At 33.5% G+C, this 27602-nt stretch overlaps 1 protein-coding gene across 3 annotated transcripts in view; it reads right to left on the bottom strand.

Annotated features, from left to right (window-relative positions):
• Nucleotides 1–15135: 15135 nt before the first annotated feature.
• LOC143238475 (TSC22 domain family protein 3-like) overlaps nucleotides 15136–27602 on the bottom strand; it is a 31269-nt gene continuing 18802 nt past the window's right edge. For 2 of the 3 annotated variants that reach the window (XM_076478742.1, XM_076478741.1), the window contains exons 2-3: nucleotides 22328–22382; nucleotides 15136–19533 (exon numbers count right to left, since the gene is read on the bottom strand). In XM_076478742.1, coding sequence (XP_076334857.1) covers nucleotides 19297–19533; nucleotides 22328–22382 — 292 coding nt within the window. In that variant the 3' untranslated portion in view covers nucleotides 15136–19296. Of the gene's footprint in view, nucleotides 19534–22327; nucleotides 22383–25068; nucleotides 25092–27602 lie in introns of those variants that run through there. The other variant, XM_076478743.1, reaches the window with a different exon arrangement.

The raw sequence follows: 27602 nt of genomic DNA, 5'->3' as shown, positions 1-27602 counted from the left end.
AGACAGACTGGGACACAATTACCGGATTGCGAATGAAATATTCTGATATGACGCTTTAAGCGTCATCTAGAAGCTTATTATTAAACTATTATAAAACTCAAAACCTTTTTCTATAATAGGATTATTTATATAGATTCAATAATATTTTTATGATATCCGGCTTAGACGAGATATTAGTCTCCCACTAGTACAGTGATAATTCTATGAATTTACAACTCTAAAATAAGCGGTTCGATTCCCGTCGGTGGACTCGGCAGACAGCCCGATATAGCTTTGCTATAAGAAAAATACATCCATGAGATACTATAAATATTTCAAAGTTATTTAGAATTCTTTAAACCTAATTTTCCTGTTAATTTAATATTTTGTTTACTGTACTTCAAAAACTAGCTTTTCGCAATTCTAATCTTGTGAACTGATTGATAAATATTTTTAGATACAGTTAGCTGTTTCTGTTATTTGATCTTAATATGTATATGAATTTTACTTTAATACACTTATAAAATTTAACCAAAAAAATTTGAGCAGTGCCTCTTTGATATTAGTTAACCTTTTCTATCACCATTCGAAACATTTATTTTATAATTTCAAATAAACACTCTTGAAGATTAAAAATCATGCAGATATTTTTCAATTACAAGACCAAATTACTTCCAAAATAATTAATGAGATTGAACGTGTAAGTTATTTGAAAAATTGGTGACACCACTTATAGCTATAAAAAGTATTAATAACATAATGATAGCTTATTTAATGGCAACTATAAGATAGAACTAGATATTAAACAATAACAATTTTATGACTAGTATTAACGGGAGAAAATGTAGCAATCACGTATAAAACTTCGCAAATTGCTAGTTTCCTTGTGAAATTTCTGGACTACATGAAAAAAATTAAGTTTGGTAAAGAAAAGAAATTTGAACAAAAAATGGTTATTTCAGTTTAAAATCTACGCCTTATAGCAAAACTCTATGTTCAATAACTAAAACTATCTGAAAATAAATGGTCCAAGTGTGGAAACTCCCGTGTCACCAGTCTTAACCAACATTTTTATAACACATATTGAATCTCAAGCGATCAATTCAGCCCTACACCCATCACTGCAGTGGTACAAGCATATTGACGATGCAATTGCTGGATTCACATTTACAGAACACACACTTAGTTTTTCAACCATGTTATCTCTATACACCCTAACATTAAGTTCACCTGTGAACAGGAGAAAACTAACCAAATAGAATTTCTTAACCTCAAGATTACAAGAACCGATACAAAATTCAAAACAGAAATCCACAGAAAAATCAACCATGCTGGATTATGCATCCCCTGGGACATAACACGTAAAACGAAACTAAAACTCAACATATTAAGAAACCAAATAAACACAGCCAAACAATTATGCTCACACGATAAAATTAACGATGAAATCAACAAAATAAACCAACACTTCATCAATATAAGCAAATTTCTTCCAAAAATCGTTGAAAATATTATACGCACATACCTAGATCAACAGCAAACAAACAAACGGTAATAAATCCCAAGATACAACAAACTATAAAACCTTGCACTGCTGCATACCGTTTGTTCCCAACATCAGCGAAAAAATAACCAACATTTGGATAAACTTATAACAAAACATAACATTCCAGTAACCACTAAATTTATTCAAAAACCAGGTAGAAAATTAAAGTTTATGCTTTGTAAAAACTACACTGACAAACATAACACCAACATTATTTGTAAAATACAATGCAACAATTGCCACGACTTCTATATTGGAGATTCTCTGAAAAAAAATTTCTGATTAAGTATTTTCTAACATAGCTGGTTATTAATGCCTTTACGTGAATATGGCTAAAATTACTGCTTCCACACAGTTGTAATGGTGCATAAGATTTTGTGATGCTCTTCAGACTTCACACTGCAAAGTCTGAAGCGTATTTTACTTTACAACTATGAGGACTACCAGTTACTTGACAGGTTGTCTATACCACACTTTTGTGGCTTGTAAACTTGGCACAATACACCATTTTACACACATAACTAAGCATACAAGAGCCAGATGCAAGGTACATCAATTCTGCATTTGGGCCAGGTTTTGACCATTGTGATTTTCTAGGGCTCTTAGTATCAGACGGGGTTAGCCCTTGACATTTTTATCTTTATAGGATCAATGGATTATTCCTCACTGTCTACTACGTGGCCAACAAACGCCGTTTCTTTATACATCAGCACATTTTCATAGTTTGAATTTTATTAAATCCGTACCTTTTATGCCAAAATACCAAACTCAGGGTTTTCCAGGTGGCTTGAAGCACGCCATAAAAAACAAAATGTCGACTACAAGTATGATATATTTTTCTTCCTTCTTTCTAAAGGTAAGACTTCGTCACTTCTCTATACCAGAAGGTACAACACACAAACTAAATAATGTGACTCAGAATTAATACGACCCTTCCCAAGTGCTGAAAACGGCCTTCAATATACTTTTGTCATCTGGTATCACTTGTCTGGTGATCAGAAAAAAAGATCTAGTGTATTGAACCAATAGACACTTTCCAATGCAACCTAGGAACCAACGGTTCACGATAAAGGAAATGCTTTGCTTGTTTGAAATCAACCACAAAGCTATCCAATGGGCTATCTGTGTTCTACCCACCATGGGTATCGAAATCCAGTTTCTAGCAGTATTAGTCCACGCCACTAGGAGGACAAATGAAATACTTTGTTTTATTTTTGAATTTCGCGCAAAGCTACTCGAGGGTTGTTTGCGCTACCAGTCCCTAATTTAGCAGGGTAAGATTAGACTCACTAGAGGTAAGGCAGCTAGTCATCACCGCCCGCCGCCAATTCTTGGGCTACTCTTTTACCAACGAATAGTGGGAGTGACCGCTTAGAAGTTATAGAATACAATTTACATTCTGTTATTAATTTGTAAATTATTCAACCATCCTAGTTAAAAACAATGTAAGTAACCCTTGCAATAATGATAATGAAGCAAACGTCATAATTCTGGCTGATCACCAAAGCAGCCAAACTGCTCTTATTTTGACATTTTCTTATTTGACTCCTCCAATGCAACCTAGAAATCAACCGTTCACGATAAAGGATTGTTTGTTTTTGAATTTCGCACAAAGCTACTCGAGGGCTATCTGTGCTAGCGGTCCCTAATTTAGCAGTGTAAGACTAGAGGGAAGGCAGCTAGTCATCACCACCCACCGCCAACTCTTGGGCTACTTTTTTTACCAACGAATAGTGGGATTGACCGTCACATTATAACGCCCCCACGGCTGAAAGGGCGAGCATGTTTGGTGCGATGGGGATGCGAACCCGCGACCCTGAGATTACGAGTTGCACGCCTTAATGCGCTTGGCCATGCCGGGCCCACCACGATAAAGGAAATGCTTTGCTTGTTTGGAATCAACCACAAAGCTATCGAATGGGCTATCTGTGCTCTACCCACCATGGGTATCGAAATCCAGTTTCTAGCAGTATTAGTCCACGACACTATGGGAAAAAGGAAATACTTTGTTTTATTTTTGAATTTCGCGCAAAGCTACTCGAGGGCCGTTTGCGCTACCCGTCCCTAATTTAGCAGTGTAAGACCAGAGGGAAGGCAGCTAGTCATCACCGCCCACCGCCAATTCTTGGGCTACTCTTTTACCAACGAATATTGGGAGTGGTCGTCACATTATAACACCACCACGGCTGTTTGGTGCGAGAGGGATGAGAACCCGCGACTTTCACATTACGAGTCGAGTGCCTTAACCACCTGGCCATGCTGGACCATAGAAAATACACTGATGCATGTTACTATATTCACTCACCTAAAGCTCACACGGAACCTTGGTATTACTTCTCTCTTCCACGGAATAACTAACAGAAACGACTAAACACTTTCATAACTTGTATTATTCTTTCATTCAACATTTGTCTAACTTAAGAGGTGGAAATATTCTTTTACTTTAAAGAAGATTTCACGGCAGCTGTTTTATCAAGGTTTGTCATTTGTGTCTATATTATGACGAATTACTGCTGCTTTGCTCATTTTTTACAAAAACACCAGCAGACTATATGAACAATGCATTAAGTTTTTGTAGTGACTATAAAGTACGTTCACACCAATAGTATGTTTGATACTTGTTAGTATCATATGGATCCAGCTCATCTTTCTTTGGTTAACTTCTGCTCAGGGTTAATGATGAGAAATGGAACTCTCCGAAATTAGTATAACTTAATAACGCAGGTTGATTAAAATGTAGATCTAATTGCACCTCCCTTGAAGTTAGGCTTCAAAATTAAACAGTTTTCGGAATACTAAGTTCTTAAGGTTTTGTCATAGTGACTATAAAGGACGTTCATACCAACAATACGTTTAGCACGATTGCCATTCATGTTGAAATGATGTTCATGAGACAGAGAAAAGGTCAACTTTCGTTCCTCTATGTAGTCATTATACGCAAGACCGTCAAGAACTTTAATAACACAGGTTTGAAGTTTTATTTTGTTTTTGACGTAACGAGAGCTGTTTTAAGCAATGAATGTTATTCAGATTGCAGGTAAATTGTAATATTATTTTTGTTTTACATACAGTAAATATTTATGTATTCAAAGGATAACAAGAAATTGTAAGATAACATTATTTTCTTGATAGGATTCCTGCGTGTTTTCAGAGACTTGTGTGCATGTATTGAAGAGATGTATGAATAAATAACCGAATAATTCATATAGGTTAGGAAAGTTGCTACCGGGATACTTCTGCACCCAAATACTTGTGCCCCAGTGGATGTTCGCTAGATGAGTAGAGATCAACTGATTCCATCTGAGAATTACTTAACTATTGCATAATATGTAAAGTACGCCGACAACTGGGGATTACATAATTATTATGTAATGTGCAAAGGATGTAGACACCTGGTGGTTACATAACTATTTTGTATTATTCACCCTCTGGCACAGCGATAGGTTAACGGAGTTACAACGCAAAACTCAGGGGTTTGATTCCCCTTGGTGGACACAGCAGATAGCCCGATGTGGCTTTACTATACAAAAACACACAAACATAAATTATTTTGTAATAAGCGCCAGAGAGGTGACTAAGACGAAGACGTCATAATACTATGAAGTGGCACCAGAAGGATTGTCATAAGGGCAGGGGTGACATCATAGTTGGAGTGTTACTTGCTGAAGGGTGTGTTGCTAGAGAAGAGGGTTAAGATGATGAGGTCATCAGTGCAAGAAATTTGCGAGCAAGCCACCAGAAGGTGATGTTGGCCAGCTTGTATCAACATGCCGTAAACTGTACAGTAACACTCAAAGTCTTAAAAGTAATATTTTATTATTATTTGCATAATGTTCTTTTAATAATTTTCAATACTAAAAAACTTTTCTCACAATTATCGGTTTGTTTTATAAGTAAAACCTACATTAAATATGCTACTTTAATCTCTAGTTATTATTATCATTGTCAACTTTATAGTTTTTTATTGTATATTTAATTGTATTAGATACCTTTTTACAAATGGTTGTTGTTTCTATTGCCAGGTAGTGGCACTATAGTCTTGTAGGATTGCATACAGATTTGAACATGTTTCAACTTATGTTTATAATTTATATATATGCAAATGTTTTTTTGTATAGGAAGACAGTGTTACTACATTTCTGTGCGATTGCATACAGATTTCATCTTGTATCAGTTTACGTTAATAGTTTACATATTTAACTATATTACATGTCTTACAAAGTTGGATGGCGTTCCTCTAAGTGGATAATGTTATTATTACACTTAACGGATTATGGAAAAGTTTTTATCCCATCTAATGTATTGTAAAAGTATGTCATGCAAATTAAATATGGAAGCGAAGTTATAATTAGTACCTTAAATGTGTATTAACTTGATATTAAAAAAAACACAATTGGCTGGGGAATAATAATGTAATTGTCTCGTTCAATATTAATAAAAACAATATATTAGATGTGATAAAAATTTTCCACGTAAAACAATTATTGCTAACACCTATTCAGCTTGAGAAGGACTCTTATATAGCTATCTAAACACTATAAAACAATGCAATCTTTACCTTTACAAGTTGATTTGTTCCACGGGAATTTAAATGATCTATTTCTAACCATTACTATCGTATAAAATTATAACCCTACCTTTAGGTAGATATTTCCAAAAATCTTTGTAGAGAACTTGTTTGTTAGTGACTTAAACTAATAGCATATAAGCGTTCTTTATGTTTCTATGTAATAGTTATTAATCTTAAATATAAACGATAGAAGTAACATCCAAACGATGTGAACCTTCAGTCATACAGGATGGTTAGTATGACTGATCACGATCTTTTATTTATTTTTTGTATGTTACTGAATTTAAAAATCAGTAAACGTAGATTATCGAATCTTTCACTTTAGATAATGATACAAAACACTAAATGTGTATGTATAATATTCTATTTCTGAAGTTTGTCTAAATTAATTAGACCCCATAAACTGATTATTCACTTTTTTAACAAATGTTTAATCATTTAATATAAGTTTTTTGTATACATTTTTTCAAGAATGTACATTTTCAAAATAAGAATGCTGTCCCACAAAATAAAACATTTAATCACAAAACCTCATGTATTAAATAAGAGGTCGCGAGCTTATATCAACTATTCAAATTTATAGTAATCATTTATAGTAAACTTGCAGGAGAGATGCTCATTGTAAATATTAAAAGTGAAAAACTTTTCACAATAGAGGTAATTTGTGTAGCCATAACCTTCTGTTTCTCAGGATGATATTATTTGTTTATTTTTTTAATTTCGCGCAAAGCGACACGAGGGCTATTTGCGTTAGCTGTCCCTAATTTTGCATTGTAAGACAAGAGGAAAGGCAGCTTGAAATCATCACCTACTGCCAACTCTTGGACTACTCTTTTACCAACGATTAGTGGGATTGACAGTCACATTATAACGTCCCAACAGCTGAAAGGGCGAGCATGTTTAGTGTAACGGGGATTCGAACCTGCGACCCTCGAATTACGAGTCGAGTGCCTTAACCACCTGGCCATGCCAGGCCCAGGATGAGATGATCCTGAAAACATTATTTAAAAATAACGATGGCGAATTATAGACATCATATATATCATTATATATATTATATATATATATATAATTTACAAGAAATACAAAGATTTTAGTTTATAAAATACTGTTCTGTTTAAATTACCTTTTGTACAACTTACATACATTTTTACAATATGTCCATATTACTATATGTTCATTTCAGTTTGGTATGAAATATGTTAACATAGCTTATAAACGAAAATGGTAGTGCATAATTTTTACATGTTGCTGAGTACATTGTATTTACAATAAAAACATTTTAAGCTCAATACTCAGTAAGATAAACTGTGCCCGATATACAGCAATTTATTAAAAGTTTGGAGAGGGTCAGTCTATAAATATTCAGAAAATATAACTTATGCTCACTTTGCAGTAATAATCTTGTAACAAAAAGTACCCTACTTCTATTTTTTCAGACTGGAGATCACACGCCAGATAATTATATGTTTAGCCTAGACTTTTATGATAAATTCCACCCCATGAATATCAGTTTCTAATAAGTATTTTTGAAAATATACAACTTTCCACTTATATTTCTTCTACACAATTCATGTTTTGTCTTAACCTAATATTTTTAAGGAGGCCTCATCAGTATATATATAACATCACAGATTTGACAAATATCACACATACTAAAATATTTAATACTAAAACTTTGATAATTAGATACACAAATATGCTATTTACGAAAATTACAAGCTTCTTAGCGTAATGATATAATATCCAAGTGTTCTAGCTTATGATTAGCCAAACAGAATAAATCACTGTAAAGGAAACATTAAGACCATCCCCTATAGTATGTAACTCGAACTAATATAATCATATAAGGTTTTTTCACTTGGAAATTCTACAAAATATATCATGCACTTGAAACATATAACTAATTTGATTGCTTTTGTCTTAATGGACATTAAATATTTTGACTTTTACATTACCTTTTCCCTATCGTTTAAAATAGCCTGATACGCGATCATCAATATATAGTGAGATCACAGACTTTACAAGCGTGTCAAGTATTACACATGCGGAAATATATATGAACAAAACTTGACGTTACAAAAAGACTTATCAGAAATAATGTGTATGCATCTTACCTTTGAGGAATCTAAAAACAAAATCTGTAAACTATCTGTGACTATAAAAATGTTTTGGACAAAATATTTCCATTTTGTTGCTTCTTATGATAGAAGATACGTTCTATAAATGGCCCGGCATGGCCACGTGGGTTAAGGCGTTCGATTGCCCATCGCACCAAACATGCTCGCCCTTTCATCCGTGGGGGTGTTATAAACCTACGGTCAATCCCACTATTCTTTGGTAAAAGAGTAGCCCAAGAGTTGGCGGTGGGTAATAATGACTAGCCCTCTTCCCTCTAGTCTTATACAACGAACATTTGTGTGCTTCCACTTTATGTAACGATACAGAAAGCTAAGTGAACATGTGCGGCATTCTCGAGGTTTTAGAGTAAATTGGGAAGTTGTTTTTAAGTTACAATTTTTTTGTTTTCGATCTAGAACAAAAATATTTGCAGTATAAAACTACTACTGTTTGCAAATATAGCTTTTCAAGTTCGATACATAGTCTAACTTATTCAGGGTGTAGTTGTTTTGACACATAAAGAAATAACAGTATTGTCCGTCTCACGATTTGGGTTGTGTTCTTCAACTTTATCTAAAGGGTTTATACATACATACATATATATATATATATATATATTGACGTGGCGAAGTCCTGATACGTTCTTGGGACCGATCATTTTCGTACCTGTGAAGTGTGTTTTATCTCAGTCAGTCAAAGATGGAGAAGTGAATTTTACACGAGGTTATAATACACACTAAGGCGGAGGTTACGGGAAGCGTTAAGTCGTTTTTACTTTATACTTAGACTATATCGTTCCTTTAAATTTCAAATAATTGTCATTGTTTACAGCTATTCTGGTTAAACACTTACACCATTATAATATTTCCGCTGTTTCAAAGTATTTCTTATTACTTTTCTGTAAAGAAAAAAGTACTTTTATGAATGTTTCATTGTTTACATAAGCGTAGAAGTCCCACCATTGAAACATGATTTTAAAATGTGACCACGTCAGATGAACCTGGTTAGCAACAATGGGACAGCGGTAAGTTTGGTTTGGTTTGTTTTGAATTTCGCGCAAAGCTAAAAAAAAAAAAAAAAGCATACTGAATTGGATAACTACTGTCAAACAGTAACGGAGTGCCTTCAAAAAGTGGCCAGTAAAACAATACCAAAACAACACCATAAAACAACAAATAACACTTGGAAACCAAATACCCAAATAATTACCCTAATCAAGAAACGAAGACAGTTCATGATAACAAGAGACAGAGAAAGTAAAATGCAAATAAACAATATAAGAAATCACATCAGAACATCAAGACTACAAAAACAAGATAAATGGGATAATTTCTGCTCAAAACTAAACGATAAAACTGACCCGAAAAAAATCTGGACACATCTTAAACGACTCACCAATGACAATTCAGCCGCTAAGAAATATCCTGCACGTGAACACAATAATACAATAGCACACACAAATAAAGAAAAAGCCGAAGCTTTTAAAGCCCAATTACAAAACACATTTAAAACACATACTGATCCAGATATGAATACATATTTCTACAACAAAGTCACAAACTATATACTAAACAATAAAGAACAATCTGAACCAATTTTCCCAACGAGTATATCTGAGACAAACACAAAACACATAACAAACTACGAAGACACTATCCTAACGAAAAAAATATACCTACAAGAACTTCTTGAAGCAATAAAAAACACAAAAATTCTCCGGGTGAAAATGACATACAAGCCATCCTTCTAAAAAAGAACACTCCGAAATTGTTTGACCATCTAAAAGCACTTTTTAACTTATCTCTATCCTTAGGCTACATACCAGTTTCTCGGAAACTTGCTAATATATTAATGTTCATAAAGAAGGATAGCCAGCAAACAAACCTAATAACTACCGACCAATCAGCTTGACCAGCTGTGTAGGCAAAATTCTTGAAAAAATAATTAGTAACAGACTCTCTACGTTCTTGAAAATAACATCAAAATTACCAGAAGAACAAAATGGATTCAGAAAATTTAGACAAACAACTGACCACTTAGTCAGACTAATCGAAGAAATAATAGATAGCTTTAACAAAAAACAATGCACTGTCGCCTGCTTTCTTGACATTGAGAAAGCATTTAACACTGTATAGCACAATGGTCTAAGGTTCCATATGAATGAAACGGGACAACCGTGTGGAATTATTCGCTGGTTGTCTAACTTTTTGGAAAATAGAAAATGTAGGGTAAATGTGGAGGGTGCCTTTTCTGAGTACTTTACTCCAGAAGCTGGTGTCCGTCAGGGAAGGGTAGTTAGCCCTATACTCTTCATCATGTATGTAAACAATATGCCATTGAAGGATCCAAATCATGGATTCTCTTCACAGTTCGCTGATGATGTGGCAGTCTGGAAAAGTGCCGCAACACCAACAATAGTAGCCACAAACATACAACCGCAACTAAATAGAATAAGCGAATACTGTCAAAAATACAGAATAAAAATAAGTACAGCAAAAACACAACTTGTCGTCTTTACAAAATTGACAAAATACAAAAACTACAACTTGAAATATATATGAATGGAACACATCGGCAAAATTTCATGGTCTAACCTATAATTCAAAATTAACATGGATTAACCATATAAACGAAATTAAAAGAAAGTCTGACGAAGAACCAACTATGTTAGGAGTCTAACTGGCAAGAACAGTGGAGCATCAACAGATAATATACTAAAAAATTTACAAAACATACATTAGACCAGTAATCGATTATGCAGCTCCAGCATGGATAACTGTAAAGGATAAAACAATTAAAATCAAGCTGCAAGCAATACAAAACACACTCCTCACAACAGCATATGGAGTTCCCAGAGCAACACCATTTCAATTTATACATAAATATTCAAACATATCAGATAGACTCCTACATAGTACAATACCGTAATTCGATAAACATTGGATGAAAAATGAATTATTATGCGAACTAGACAAGTACCGCATACATGATGAAACTAGTCCAAAACACCTCTTCCCCGATCAATATATATTTTAACCATTAAAAAAAAATAATAATAAATAAATAAATGAAAAAATAAAATAATTAATATATATATATAAATAAAAAGTAATAATAAAAAAAGTGCCACCAACAAACTACACATCTGATAGGGCAAAACAATATCTGTACATGTATATCAATACATTGCCCTGAAAAATGTCGGAGTAAATTCAACTCACTCTGACCCAAAATGTAGTAACTAACACCATCACACACTGCACAACTACAGGAAGAGGTCAAAGAGCACCTGACCCTCTAGGGTACGTACATATCATACCCAAACCCCGAGAGAGAGAGAGAGCGCAAAGCTACACGAGAGCTATCTGTGTTAGCCGTCCCTAATTTAGCAGTGTAAGACTAGAGGGAAGGCAGCTAGTCATAACCACCCACCGTTAACTCTTGGACTACTCTTTTACTAACGAATAGTGGGAATGAATAGTGAGGGAGAAAATGTAGCAATCACGTATAAAACTTCGCAAATTGCTAGTTTCCTTGTGAAATTTCTGGACTACATGAAAAAAATTAAGTTTGGTAAAGAAAAGAAATTTGAACAAAGAATGGTTATTTCAGTTTAAAATCTACGCTTATAGCAAAACTCTATGTTCAATAACTAAAACTATCTGAAAATAAATGGTCTAAGTGTGGAAACTCCCGTGTCACCAGTCTTAACCAACATTTTTATAACACATATTGAATCTCAAGCGATCAATTCAGCCCTACACCCATCACTGTACTGGTACAAGCATATTGACGATGCAATTGCTGGATTCACATTTACAGAACACACACTTAGTTTTTCAACCATGTTATCTCTATACACCCTAACATTAAGTTCACCTGTGAACAGGAAAAAACTAACCAAATAGCATTTCTTAACCTCAAGATTACAAGAACCGATACATAATTCAAAACAGAAATCCACAGAAAAATCAACCATACTGGATTATGCATCCCCTGGGACATGGCACGTAAAACGAAATTAAAACTCAACATATTAAGAAACCAAATAAACACAGCCAAAAAACTATGCTCACATGATAAAATTAACAATGAAATCAACAAAATGAACCAACACTTCATCAATATAAGCAAATTTCTTCCAAAAATCGTTGAAAATATTATACGCACACACCTAGATCAACAACAAACAAACAAACGGTAATAAATCCCAAGATACAACAAACTATAAAACCTTGCACTGCTGCATACCGTTCGTTCCCAACATCAGCGAAAAAATAACCAACATTTGGATAAACTTATAACAAAACATAACATTCCAGTAACCACTAAATTTATTCAAAAACCAGGTAGAAAATTAAAGTTTATGCTATGTAAAAACTACACTGACAAACATAACACCAACATTATTTGTAAAATACAATGCAACAACTGCCACGACTTCTATATTGGAGAAACAAGCAGAAAATTAGAAACCAGATTCAAAGAACAAAAAAAAAAACAAAAAAACACATCCACACGTTTTTGAATACTGCAAATTAAATAAACACAACATAACTATAGAAAACACCCATATATACTAAATAGGATATCAAATACAAAAAAACACAAAATCAAAGAAGCCCAACTTATACACTTATACAACAACTAAAACCAAAGTTAAACCAATACAATGGAACACCTTTCATGTCACCAATTGCACTTATGGCAAACAATAATTCTCTTATTATAATCGAGGATGCAAACATCATAAGCATTCACTAGACAGTTTGCATTGTTTATTCAGTCAAACTGTTGAAGTGAAGATGATTTGGTGAAAACATGTATTTTTTTCACACTCAGTGCTTGACAGAACACTGGAAACAACTGTCTGCTCCATATGGATAAAAATACTCTTACTTATGTCAAATTATTATTTCGTTTATCACAACGAATATTTTTATTATTATTATTGTTATATTTGGGCACTAGAACGATCAATAAGCCCCTTACGCCGTGGTTGGTGTGGAGAAATCTACAGCCAGTGGTTGTAAATAATTGTAAGCATAACAAAATATGATCTGATTTCAATGAAAATGATTCACTTATGTAAAAGCTCATATGAAGTTTTGAAAAACATTTGTACATGATGGAGAAAAATGGATGCCATTTTCGGATTTAGCTTACAGGAATTACTGGGGAACTTGTAATATTTTCAAGACAGTAAAACTGTCGCAGGCCTGTGTAAGTTACTTGATTGAATAAGCTAATTATTAAACAACACTGTTTTTAGATAGCACATATTTTTAGATGCAACAACAGTAGAAGGAATTTTTAAAACTAATATAGACTTTGTTAGTGATAAAGAAAGGTTAAGTACACGAATTAATATTTTCTGTTTTAAACTGTAACCAGCTAGATGTTTGTTAGACGATTTCATAGAAACACTTGCTTTACATGGATCATAAAAGTTAGGACACTGTCACATGTCAGTGTAAGTTATCAAAATTTAAGGTAAATTTTTGTGTCGTGTTTCACAACACAAGAAGTGTACAATATCGTATGGAAGTGTACAATATCGTATGCTGCTTTAAGCTAGGGAAACAATTTGTTTGAAAAAGTAGAGAAGTCAAGCGGTAAAATTTGAAAGAAAAACCATTACGTAATAAATTGAGAATTTGCACAGGGATTTATTAAATTTTATTTAAATACATGTGAAATGTCCATAAATAGATAAATATTTGATGTATAGGGAACCACGTTTTGTGTATTTGTTCTATTTTGCTTTTAATTAGCGCCATTTCACTAACAAATTGTTAATTCACAAAGCTGTGTCTATACTCTATAGGTTATCACAGATGTTGATGGAGCGCCAGTAAATGTCGTATGCCGTACTATAATAACAGTTAGTACACTGCATATCATTTGTATATACATATATTTTTAATACGGTGTTGTTATTCAAGATTGGGTTTGGATAAAGTGTCAGTCGCTAAGTAACTGTTGTTTGTGTAATTTTACTCAAAGTAACTCAACAGCCACTTGTCCTAGTCGTTTCTAATATTTATTTGAAGTAGTAGATTAAAGGAAAGGCCAACAACGCCCACCGCCAGCTCTTACGCTAGCTTTCTTAGCTTGAGTTGTTGGATTTCACAGTATCTCTTATAATGTACCAACTGCACAAATTGCTGAGAGTTTTAAAAATATTTTTGTTGTTGTTGTTGACACAAACGGGTTCACAGTCCAACACACTAATTACTTGCCCTCGCTCATTTTAAAATGCGTACCCTACTTACATAATGTTACAAAGTTCGGTACTATCATATTTCCACTCAGCTATAGAAGCAAGAGAAAATCTACAAACTACAAAAATCCCGTATTCCAACTTTTGTAAGATACCAAACATTGTATCATCAACTTGACACGCATATACATATATATACACATACATATATAAATGAAACATTTACTCCGTTTTAAGAAATGGCCTGGAATGGCTCGGCGTTCGACTCGTAATCCGAGGGTCGCGGGTTCGAATCCTCATCATATAAAACATGCTCGCTCTTTCAGCTGTGGGGGCGTTATAATGTGACGGTCAATCCAACTATTCGTTGGTAAAAGAGTAGCCCAAGAGTTAACGGTGGGTTGTAATGACTAGCTGCAAAATTAGAGACGGCCAGCGCAGATAGCCCTCGAACAGTTTTGCACAAAATCAAAACAAATAAACGTTTTAATCAATAAAATTGCAGCAAGTCAAAGTTCATCAATTAACCAACAAAAATATAACATCTTATCGCTTGGCATTGAATTATTCATATCACAATCTTAAACATGGTCATCACATAAAGAAGTGCTTCTCAACCTTTACCAATGCCATTCACTCATATAAGCTTTCATAACTCATTTGTCCAAGTTTGAAAAAAAACAAAAAGGTACTAAATTAAAATGCATATCTGTTTATTGTGACTTAAATATACATCAAACTACAACTAGAATGAAAACCACATAAAAATGTATTTATCAAAGTACAACCACAATAAATAATGATAACTAATGACTTTTTTGCTCTTGAATTTGTTGAATAATTGGGGATAATCATTTACCCTGAATCTGATCTCATTAACCCCTGGGTGAATCATTCACCCAGTTGAGAAACACTGAGATAGAGTATTATTGACCATGGTGACATGGACTGTGACAACATGGCGAGAATCCAAAATGGTTTTGATAAAATTTGTTCAACCTTCCGTAGTTTACTAAATGATATAATTTAACACACATTTGTATTAAATAATAAGCAGCAATAGAGAAGAGTAACCTGTAACAATACCAATAACTGGTTAAATAGCAAATTAATAACTTCCACACACTGATATGCACATGTGTGAAAAATACTCGGTGAACATAAGATGTTCACTTGTATAAACTAAAGTTGGAAGGAAAAAGGATACTTTAATATGGGGGACAAGGAAAATGCTCTCCGGTATCTTACAGAAAGCTACGACGCAGAGGGAAGAGTAGGTTATCCAGTGAAACAAACAGCTAGCAAACCTCACTGTTAAATCATTGTATGTTTTTAACGTCTTTAAGGTGTTGCTTTCATTCTGCTAATCCTTGTATATCTTTAAGGTATTGCTTTCATTCTGCTGAATCCTTGTATGTCTTTAAGGTGTTGCTTTCACTTTGCTGAATCCTCGAGTGTCTTTAAGGTGTTGCTTTCTCTCAATAGATATTTTGTTATAGCACTAAAATGGTTATAGTACGGCTTCAAGTCTTTCTGCTAACAAAAAAAAAAGGCAAGTTAAGTATATTTAGAAAGGACATGCTTCATGATTTATTTTCCTTTCCTGTTGTGCTTACTACCGTATGCTTCATAATCTCATTTTCTCGAATATTTACTTAAAGGATTCTTAAACATCCTTTAAATAAAGTCATTAAAGATCTGAGTGGTTGGGGATATCGGTAAATGCAGCTGAAAATAAGCATCACAGTCAACAAACTTAGCTCATTCACTGTATGCATAATTTAAGACATTCCGTAGAGACATAATGTATTCTGTTGTCTTTTCTATATTTCTCCCAGGAAATCTGCTGCCTAGCTACATTGATACTGGTAACTTGTTTCCTTTCAAGGGATCTGCAGACATACATCTCTGACTTGCCAATAGCGCCAGATATCAATAAAAACATTTTAGGATTTGGAATACTTTATCAGTAATATTAAGAAAATATTCTAGATTTCTGAAAAATGCAGACAAGTAATCATTTGTTGTCAATGCACCGAATTCACTGACTTATTGGCTTGAAAGGTCATATCACATCTAGTGACATAAGATTACCAATAATAATAAAAAAAAACTGCAAAAGAAATTCAGTTGCAAGGAAGAAGATAACCTAACAATTCAAAATTTCATTAATATTTATTTACAACATTCGTGTAATATGAGCCAGATATGTTTTTCAAAGAAAATAAAACGTCATCTTGATGTAAAATTTCTTAATATGATTTTGTAGTTTTAAAACTGAGTACCACAGATAGTCAGCGATGAGTTTACAGACTTAACAAAGTTAAATTTATGGGTTCGATTTACTGTGTTGGTCTGAACGCAAATATCCTATTGTGTACCTCTTCGATAAAACAATAATAATTTCAAAGTCTTAAAATGGTACCACATCATCCATAATCTCAAAATTGAAGTGATTTTTTTTCAAATGCTAATAAAACTCTTTGAGTTATAAGAACTGGTAGTACCATATTTATTTTAAAGGTTAGTTTTAATATACTTCGAATAAGACAGTCTTTTATTCATCTTGCACTAAAGTTATGCATTTTAAATTAACATCTTTCTTCCGTTAACTTTTTTTAATAAAACATTATGTCTATTTGTTTGTAGTTACGCATAAAACTACACAATAGGTTATCTATGTTGTGCTCAACATGGGTATCAAAATCCAGTTTTGACATTATAAGAATTCATTCAGACTCACTGCTGAACTACTGAGGAGTAAACTCTTATGATTAGGTACTCAGGCTTTTTTAAAAAGGGAATATATATATATTTATTTTTTATTTTAAAAACACAACACAATCAACATAGCTGTTGAAACTATGGAGTATGTTATGTTTAATTTGCGGAAGAAATTTATTCTTTCTGTTACAACTTTTAATATAACCTAAACTTAAACAAAATCAAAAACTTCAAGATGTTTCAGTAAATGATATTAAACCATTAGAAGTTTTAAATTGTTAAGGCAACTTAATTGCAAAAATATACAAGGCTCTTTTAAAAACATATTTAACGCTTCAACTTTTTCTATCAACTAAACATTAAAGATAGATGAATACATAAATAAAATAAAATGATCCTGTTCTCAATCTATTACAGTTTTAAACTGCGTGATTTACAATATGAAATATGAATATGAAAATATTCATAAACTTTCCATCATCTGCTATAAGACAGCTTTTTAACAATGCTTCTAAAAGGCAATATAATGCAAATTTATAAGCCTTGTTTATGAAGCTAGCTTTACAACTTACTGTAGAATGATTCTGATTTAAGAGTTGATATTATTTAATTACTGTCACCAGATTATTGCTCTAATTTGCTGTAATATGTACATCAGAAACATAGATGGCGCTATATTATTGTTAATAATTACAAAGCTTGTTGTCTTCCTATCTTTCCAGATAGCGGACAATTAAATAAAAAGTACGCAGTGTTTTACTTGTTAATGCAAATAAAGTAAGGACTTATATCTCGATAATGTATCTTTCCTTGTTCAGTAACCTCTAAAGAAGACACTAGACCGTCGAAAGGTATAGAGATTTTTAATCGTCACTTTGATGAAATTTATTCTTTTGTATTTTAAATTGAATTTTTCTAGTTTATCAGGAAAATGGTTGATAATGTTATTTAACCAGTCTGTAACTCGTTCTTTATAACTATACTTAACATTTGATATTATTTTTAAAATGACCTAAACCTCAGTTTTATACACATGTAGTAATGTTCAATTAACTGATAATATATTCCAATTTAGCTTCTACCGGATTATCGATATGATTATTGTAGGATATTAATAGCTTCTGACGAAACTGTGATAGCGTATTTAAACAAAGTTACATTCTGGGGACACTAGTCAATATCTTACTTACATTTCTAGGTATGTCTCTTAATAAATTGCAGTTTGAGTTAAAAACATTTGATACTAATGTATGCATTATATTCACGCATTACTTGTAGTTTGTTACAGTAAAAGATTAAATACATGAAGCTTAGATAGACTTTAGTTTATCAACATTATCATATAAGCTATTCTCGTTGGTTTAACCTGCTTCATACCTAGTTTCAATAGTTGTTTTCAGGTATCACCTTCTCTAAGAAACTGATGTAACGGGACACTTCAAACACTGGATACACAATAGGATTATATAGCAAAGTATAGAATACCGAGGCTAGCCTCGAGACTGACAGTCATCTCTATTGACTGATTTTCTATGATCATCAATTATGGTCACATAAAAAAAACGATTCATCAAAATTATGATTAAATCAATTAATGTCACGAAAATAATTAACGAATCGAAATGTATGTTTCCGATTATTCCAAATAATATATAAAAAGAAAACTACTAAAAGTAATGTAATTCAACAACAAAATCAATTTTATGTTTACTTAACTGATTATTATGTTTTATACAGAAATAACAATAGCTTTTTTGTACTTCCTTGATTAAGTACATATAAAGGCCTTTGCAATACATAAATATGATGCTGACGAAAATAAACTCTAAAATCCTGGAAACTAAAATTTGAACTGCATACTGAGAGTTACAAATATTTCTACAAATGTTACTGATGAATATTTTATTCCAACTTGATACAGTATCGTACAGTTAACTTTTGTTTTCCATTAACATAAATAACAGAAAGTTCGTGGAATGAAAGCTAGTTATATTTTGTGACCAGATAAAAGCACACTCATGTAGTATTACAATTTTCATAACATTATTTGAGGTGAAGTTCAGTCGTATAATATAACACGTTAAACTTAGGAACTTATGCAACATCTTCCACTACTCAGTGTCACGTGGGACGTTAAGACTGATAAGAATCATGAGTTGTAATTAATGTTTTTTGTTGAAACTGAGCTTGTGAAACTGATTGTATTCCTCCTTTTGAAATCTTATCCAGAACCTCCTGCGAAGCATAAACTTTCAGAATTCCATTTTCATGTTCAAGTCGTAAGATTTTCTCCTTCAATTCTGCTATTTTTGCCTTTAAGACATCTACTTCTTCTCGGACGGCAAATATAAGATGACTTTTAACTAGGTCCTGAAGAAACATCAAAGTTGATTAGTAATCATTTGAAACAACTCTAAATATAAGGCAGGATTTAAAATGAGAAAACTATAAATAGAAATTGTTTTATCACTGATCAAATATAATGATTTTATAAATATTTAATTTCTCAGAAGATTACAGTAACCAAATATCCGTAAATTAAAGTTACATTTTAAACTGAAAGGTTAAATTCCACCTAACTGCTAGTACATAGTTCAAAATATAAAGACAACCATACTTTAATTTAATAGTGTTACAGCTAATCAGAATAATTATTAAAATTTGTTTAGTTACACATCGGATAAGTAATAATTAAGAAATGAAAGCTTTTCATACACATTAGTTTGTAATCGTTATTCATGAACTTATAGAAATGATCTTTTACAACTATATAAACAAACGTAGGAGAGTAAACACTAAGCAACTCTTAATAACTTAAACTAAGATATACGTTTGTGGTATATTCAAATCAAACTGATTTTTCTTAGAGTGTAGTAATAGTTCCACAGAACAAAAAAAAGATTTACCAAGATAAATGTTTAAGAAATACTTTTGAGTTCTTAGATTGTGACTGAAGTTAAAGACCCGGCAAGGCCAGGTGGCTAGGGCGCTCTATTTCAAGTCGAGCGTTTAACCACCTGACCATGCTAGGCGTGGCTTGAGTATAAAAAAGAGATAGGGCCAACAAAGAGATTACATACGAAGTTATGTAATACTGTGTTCTCAGAACACGTACACCACCTGTGACACTTATTTGTGATATATTGAAACACAAGGGAGTTTATAACCTCGATATATCACCTAATACACCGTTAAAGGACACTACTGTCAATACTTTGCTCTATACGTAATACAATTATTAAACCTCCATCCCTGGGCAAAATAAATTAAGCCTTAAAAGAATGAGAAAAGAACAAACGCAACTGAAACAAAGTCAACTTATCGACTTTCTTCACCATGTTTTATGTGAACATTGCAAATGCCACAGATGAATAATAAATTTAGAATAATACTATGATATATTAATATAAAACTGCAGAAAATGCCCCCTTACTTCAAGCTTGTTCTCAAGCTGTTAGTTAATTTCAATTATATGACCAATAAGATTTATGTACGTGCAATGATCTGGAAGTACGGTAACATTCTTTTGCTCCTTGAATACTTTCATGCACTCCAAACATCACAACCTTTTAGAAATGCTATGTGATTCAACAATTAATAACTCTTTTAACAATGAAATATAATACATAAATACGAACTTTTCCTTATAGATCAGATGTAGTAAGAACCTTTTCATATTTGTGTAGTGCGCAAAAATGAAACCTCCTAATGATGACGTACATGTAACTTGTAAATCAGTGTGACGTTACGCACATTGCATCATTTTTTACATGTTTATGATTACGAAGTACCACTCTCTCTTTGAACTAAAGCAGAATTGTTTCTTTAAAATTTTATGGATGGATTTCACCTATTTTTACGTGCTACATCAATCCAGTACTCCTATATTATAATCATTACTACTTAATTACACTTTTAAATGAATCGACTCAAACAGGAGAGTAACATGCAGATCAGGACGTGTTAATATTACAATCATTATCCAGCAGATAACACGGATTGTAATTTATGTTACCTTTAAGGACGACAGTGTATATGAAACATTGGTAAGACTAAATGATACGTTTTGTGCTGGGCTATACGAAAACTCCGAAAATGATCAAATGAAGGTAAAAAGGGACTTTTTATTTGTACTAATTAATGTATTTTTAAAAATCTTACTGTTCGTTTGAACATTTTACGACTTTTCCAACCAACTATTTTGCTTTTCCATCTTAATATTATAACATAATATTAAATAGAATTCATACATACTTAATGTACCTAAAATAGATAATTTGTAAGTCAGATGAAAAAGATATAATCAAACTTATATTGAGAACCTATGTCCTACTGCTAATGAATTACTGGCTTCATAATTGGTGAGGGTGATCGAAATGTAACTTTAAAACCCGAACTTCAAGCTCGTACCTGGAATCTTTTCACAAGTACCTTTAAGAACCATCACAGCGTGGCCCAGCTTTACATTATCTAAATTGTATTGTGTAAAAACGATATTTGTTCATATACTAAGTGAAATATACAGGGTGTTCGGAAAGTCAATGTGCACTTATATATTTATTACCAGACATGTATCAATACAGAATACAGGAGGTAAATATGAATGACAATTATAAACAATGTTGAAAGTGACCCCCGTTGGCATCAATACAGGCTTGGATCCTTCTTATTTTGTTTCTAAACACTGCTATCAGTTGCTGGTTTGAAATAGACTGAATATACATATGATTACAAAACTGCACAGTGACTTTCCGAACACCCTGTACAATAAATGTATATGAATCTATGTAGTTTAAAGAACATTCGAGTATGGACAATATTATTTTGTACTGATATAATTATCAAAACACTGTCATTTAGTCACAACAAAATGTTAACAATTCATTATTAATTGTATTAATGATAATTAATAGATCTTTATAAGCAATACTGTTAACACAATGACTGTTTATAGTTTAATAAGTAACATAATTTTGCAAGTAATACCTGATGTTTGTTGCCGAACTTGTCTGCTTGTGTGTACATGAATCTTTTTCATTCACGAACAAAAGTATTTAAACTAATAATGTTATTACAAACATAAGTTCACTACTTGATAAATAAACATTTCTCCAGATTGATGCTATCATAGTATAATCTGACACCACAAGTGTATATAGCTTACCATTGCTTGTTCAATTTTTTTATCGATTGTTACGGCACTGGAGTCTGAGGGTGTACTAAAAATAAAAAGAAGAATTTAAAGTGAAAATAAGCACAGGAACTGTGAGGATGTGATAGAAATTAGTAATAATATACAGTGAAAATTAAGCACAGGGACTGTGAGGTTGTGCTAGAAAATTAGTAATAATATAAAGTGAAAATCAAGCACAGGAACTCTGAAAGTGTGCTAGAAAATGAGGAATAACACAAAATGAAAATCAAGCACAGGAACTCTGAAGGTGTGCTAGAAAATGAGGAATAACATAAAGTAAAAATCTAGCACAGGAACTGTAAGGGTATGCTAGAAATTAGTAATAATATAAAGTCAAAATTAAGCACAGGAACTGTGAGAGTGTGCTAGAAAATTAGTAATAATATAAAGTTGAAGTCAAGCACAGGAACTGTAAGGGTATGCTAGAAATTAGTAATAATATAAAGTGAAAATCAAGCACAGGAACTGTGAGGGTGTGCTAGAAAATTAGTAATAATATAAAGTTGAAGTCAAGCACAGGAACTATGAGGGGTGAAAGAAATTAGTAATAATATACAGTGAAAATCAAGCACAGGAACTCTGAGGGTGTGTTAGAAAATGAGGAATAACATGAAGTGAAAATCAAGCACAGGAACTCTGAAGATGTGTTAGAAAATGAGGAATAACATAAAGTGAAAATCTAGCACAGGAACTCTGAGGGTGTGCTAGAAATTAGTAATAATATACAGTAAAAATTAAGCACAAGAACTGTTAGGCTGTGCTAGAAAGTAGTAATAATATACAGTGAAAATCAAGCACAGGAGCTCTGAGGCTGTGCTAGAAAGTAGTAATAATATACAGTGAAAATCAAGCACAGGAACTGTGAGGGTGTGCTAGAAAATGAGGAATAACATGAAGTGAAAATCAAGCACAGGAACTCTGAAGATGTGTTAGAAAATGAGGAATAACATAAAGTGAAAATCTAGCACAGGAACTGCACAGGAACTGAAGGGTGTGTTAGAAAATTAGGAATAACATAAAATGAAAATCAAGTAGTAAAAATAGGAATAACATGAAGTACAGTGAAAATCAAGCACAGGAACTCTGAGGGTGTGCTAGAAAATGAGGAATAACATAAAATGAAAATCAAGCACAGGAACTCTGAGGGTGTGCTAGAAAATGAGGAATAATATAAAGTGAAAATTATGCACAGGAACTCTGAGGGTGTGCTAGAAAATGAGGAATAACATAAAGTAAAAATCAAGCACAGGAACTCTGTGGGTGTGCTAGAAAATGAGGAATAATAAAAGAGAAAATTATGCACAGGAAAACGGTTCCCAAATATGACAAATTCCATCTGTGGCGAGTATGGTTTGTTGAACAATGACAAAACATAATACCAAAGGTTTGTTCAAGTTTATTTTCGTAAGACGGTTATATCTTCTCACTGCAGTCGTCTTGTAGCCTAAAACTACTTAACTTGTTTATTTATTGTTAAACACACAAATACACAGTAAGCTATTTGTGCTGTGCTCACCATGGGTCTGAAAACCCGGTTTCTATCGTTATAAATAATCACATTTACTACTAAACCAATGGTTTGAATTTCGCGCAAATCTACACGAGAGCTATCTGCGCTAACCGTCCCTAATTTAGCAGTATATGACGAGTCATCATCATTCACCGCCAACTCTTGGGCTACTCTTTCACCATCAAATAGTGGGATTGACCGTAGGTTTATAACGCCTCCACGGCTAAAACGACAAGCGTGTTTGATGCAACGGGAATTCGAACTCGCGACCATCAGATTGCGAGTCGAGTGCCTGAACCATCTGGCCATGCCGGCCCACTAAACCTCTCAAGGAAGGTATCGAAATAAATCGGGGACAGATAAATATGGCAGTACTGTAAATATGTAACTAAAATTAACTAAGGTTTGTAAGCGTGGAGAAATCCTGTGTACCATGTTTAGTTGAAAGTTATTTACTAGTAACACACATTGAACCTAGGCAGAACCTGAATTACGTCTTCTTGAATAAATCTAAAAACAGGATTTAAAACCAGTGTCAAGTCTTAAAAGTAAATACTTTTACTCCTCGGTTTAACTTCTTTGATTTCCTAAAAACGTTTTTTTTTTTTCTTTTTCTAAGTAATGCAGTTATACAATCCATTTTATCAATACCAAGCAAATCTTCTGGCTATATCCAGTTAGTTTGTTTATTTTGTTTTTGAATTTTGCGCAAAGCTACTCGAGGGCCATTTGAACTAGCCATTCCGAATTTAGCAGTGTAAGACTAGAGGGAAGGTAGCTAGTCATTACCGCCAACTTTTGGCCACGAATAGTGGGATTGACTATCACATTATAACGCACCCACAGCTGAAAGGGCGAACATGTTCAGTGCGACAGGGAGTCGAACGCTTTAACCCACTTGGCCTTGCCGGGCCTCCACAGTTACTTAAAAATTTATTTATTTTTTCTGGTTTGGGAACATAAAAAAAATTAAAATATCAAAATCCGTCGACTGCTAACATTAATTAATTTTAATGTTTTCTTCGTTCATGAAATGTTGAAATTTTATAACAATAGGTTTTATTAGAACTGCTTTACGTAATTAATTACTTTGATCTATTACTCCGTGAACCACTACACTGGTATCACTGAAGAAACTAACGGAGCCCTCTACTGTTAAAAGCAAATATCAACAAGTTAGGCTTTTCATGTAAACGATCACCTTGCCATTTTTGTACAACATCCGCCTCATTTTGGCGTCCCGCGAATCCCGTTTAAAATAACATTCCTGGTGTCGTCATCTGTAGCAAAAATTGCGCTTCATTGAATGCGCCTAATACATACCGTCTCCTCGAACGAGGTCGTTTTGGTCCTATTTATAACATAACCGATCGTCGTCACGAGTCTCGGCAAGTGTTATCACCGAGAAACTTGCCCTAACTTCGCCAACATTCTGTTGACAACATCCAAATAAAAAGAGTTTCAATAAACACTACGCAGAGAAAAACAAAGAAAAAGAGGTGAATATTTGGCCAGAGCTTTAAAGTTGGTGGAAACTTCATTTAATGACCAGAGCTTTTTCTACTGGTACTTTCAGAAAAGGGTATTATTTAACTAGGTTAACCAAATAAAAATAAATGTTCAAGCGTAATGCATAAAAAGAGCGTGTATGAACGTTTTTGACATCTTATTACTTCAAACCTTAAGTTTTGGTTACTTTTCTGTTTGCTTCAGTTGATCCAGCAAGGGGCCCGGCATGGCCAAGCGTGTTAAGGCGAGCGACTTGTAATCTGAGGGTCGCGGGTTCGCATCCCCGTCGCGTCAAACATGCTCGCCCTTTCAGCCGTAGGGGTGTTATAATGTTATGATCAATCCCACTATTCGTTGGTAAAAGAGTAGCCCAAGAGTTGGCGGTAGGTGGTGATGACCAGCTGCCTTCCCTCTAGTCTTACACTGCTAAATTATTGACCGCTAGCGCAGATAGCTCTCGAGTAGCTTTGCGCGAAATTCAAAAACAAAACAAAAGTTCCAGCAAAGTTAAATAAAGGGACAGGCGTTTGTGATTTATAACTTGTCAATTAGAGTGATTATAGATAGTAACAAAAGCGATAAAGAGACGCAAACCGTGAACTCTTCGAGTTATACTTCGTACATGTAATTATTTGTTCATTATCAGTTCCTTTCGATTCGGTCCGGCATGGCCAGGTGGTTAAAGCACTACACTCGTAATTTTAAGGGTCGCGGGTTCGAATCGCTGTTACACCAAACATACTCACTCTCTCAGCCATGGGGGTATTATAAAGTGACGGTGGGTGGTGATAACTAGCTGCCTTCCCCTCTAGTCTTACACTGCTAAATTAGGGACGGTTGACGCACAGAGCCCTCGTGTAGGTTTGCATGAAATTCAAAACAAATCAATCCTTTCGATTCATCCTATCGTGTTGCCAGCACTGAGTGGCCTGTGAAATTCTACTCATCTTTCCTTTTTCTGCTATCTATTCAGTACAAACGGTCATTTTGACTCATAGATTTTATTCGTTTCTTACAAATTATCAAAGCGATCATAAAGCACAATATTTCGCTAGTGATGTGCCAAGTAATTTAAAACTACACTTAAGATCATAATCGTTTTTATATCAACCTGATTAAAAATCTAACGTTTTTCTTACCCATGTAAATAAGGTCTAAAAGGTTTTTATAAAAGCGTGGTCACAGACCTTTAAAATATAGTCAGGATGAAATAGAATAATAAACATTATATAGAGTAAAAAAAAATATTTGAATAATGAATATGTCGAACTTTTCTCGGATTTGAAATCGAAGGTCAAATGAATCTTTAGCATAAAATGACCTGCCACACTAATTAGCACATTCAGTGAGTACGTATAAGGAAGTTCTAGTAGTGTCAAAACACCGTGTATTACGTGAAGCTGAAAAAGTGTGCTAGAAGTGGACAAAATCGATACATGAAATTGTTAAAAGGGCAGATTATACGTGAGCGACTTGGCAGGAATTTCACAAAGAACTTCTGAAAGCAGTCAAGTATATGGTAAAAGAGCTGTCTAAACTGTACAAACGTTCACTTGTTAAAGCGGCAAAGAAATTCTATTAATCATTTTTATTGAATATTCACAGCAATATAACTGCATCTAATGTGGTCAAATCTACATATCAAGCATCTGATACCATTCGTATGTATAAATAATTCTGAATAATATGGATACGCGAATATTACATCAGTTCCACGAATACTGGCACTTTCAACACCAGAATGAATTGTCGTTAGCTTTGTGGAGCAATTAGTACTACGTTACAAAATTTGAAAGTACTGCCAACCTGGAACCTCGAAGCAGGTGTAGATGAATAAATCGACCATCTTCGTGTTGTGCGTGTCAACTATGTGGAGGGTGTTATGATGTAAAAAGCATTTTGCGCTCTACTAAAAGCGTGTCAGTTTGTTTGTTTTTGAATTTCGCGCAAAGCTACACGAGAACTATTTGCGCTAGCCGTCCCTAATTTATCAGTGTAAGACTAGTGAGAAGGCAGTTAGTCATCACCACCCACCGCCAATTCTTGGAGAAAAGGCAGTTAGTAAACAGTCTTGTCTGATTGACTATTGCTGTTATAGAAAACAAATGCCTCAAAGTGCAATGAGCATTTTCGAGACAACAGGCTTAAACCATGAGCCATTATTTAAAATAAAGCAATAAGGAATACAGGGCATTTTGAGGGTTATTGTTAAATTACAACATAAAG

The sequence above is a fragment of the Tachypleus tridentatus genome, chromosome 13 (assembly GCF_004210375.1).
Source record: "Tachypleus tridentatus isolate NWPU-2018 chromosome 13, ASM421037v1, whole genome shotgun sequence".
Classification (NCBI taxonomy): domain Eukaryota; kingdom Metazoa; phylum Arthropoda; class Merostomata; order Xiphosura; family Limulidae; genus Tachypleus; species Tachypleus tridentatus.
This window is presented reverse-complemented; position numbering and strand designations above follow the sequence as displayed.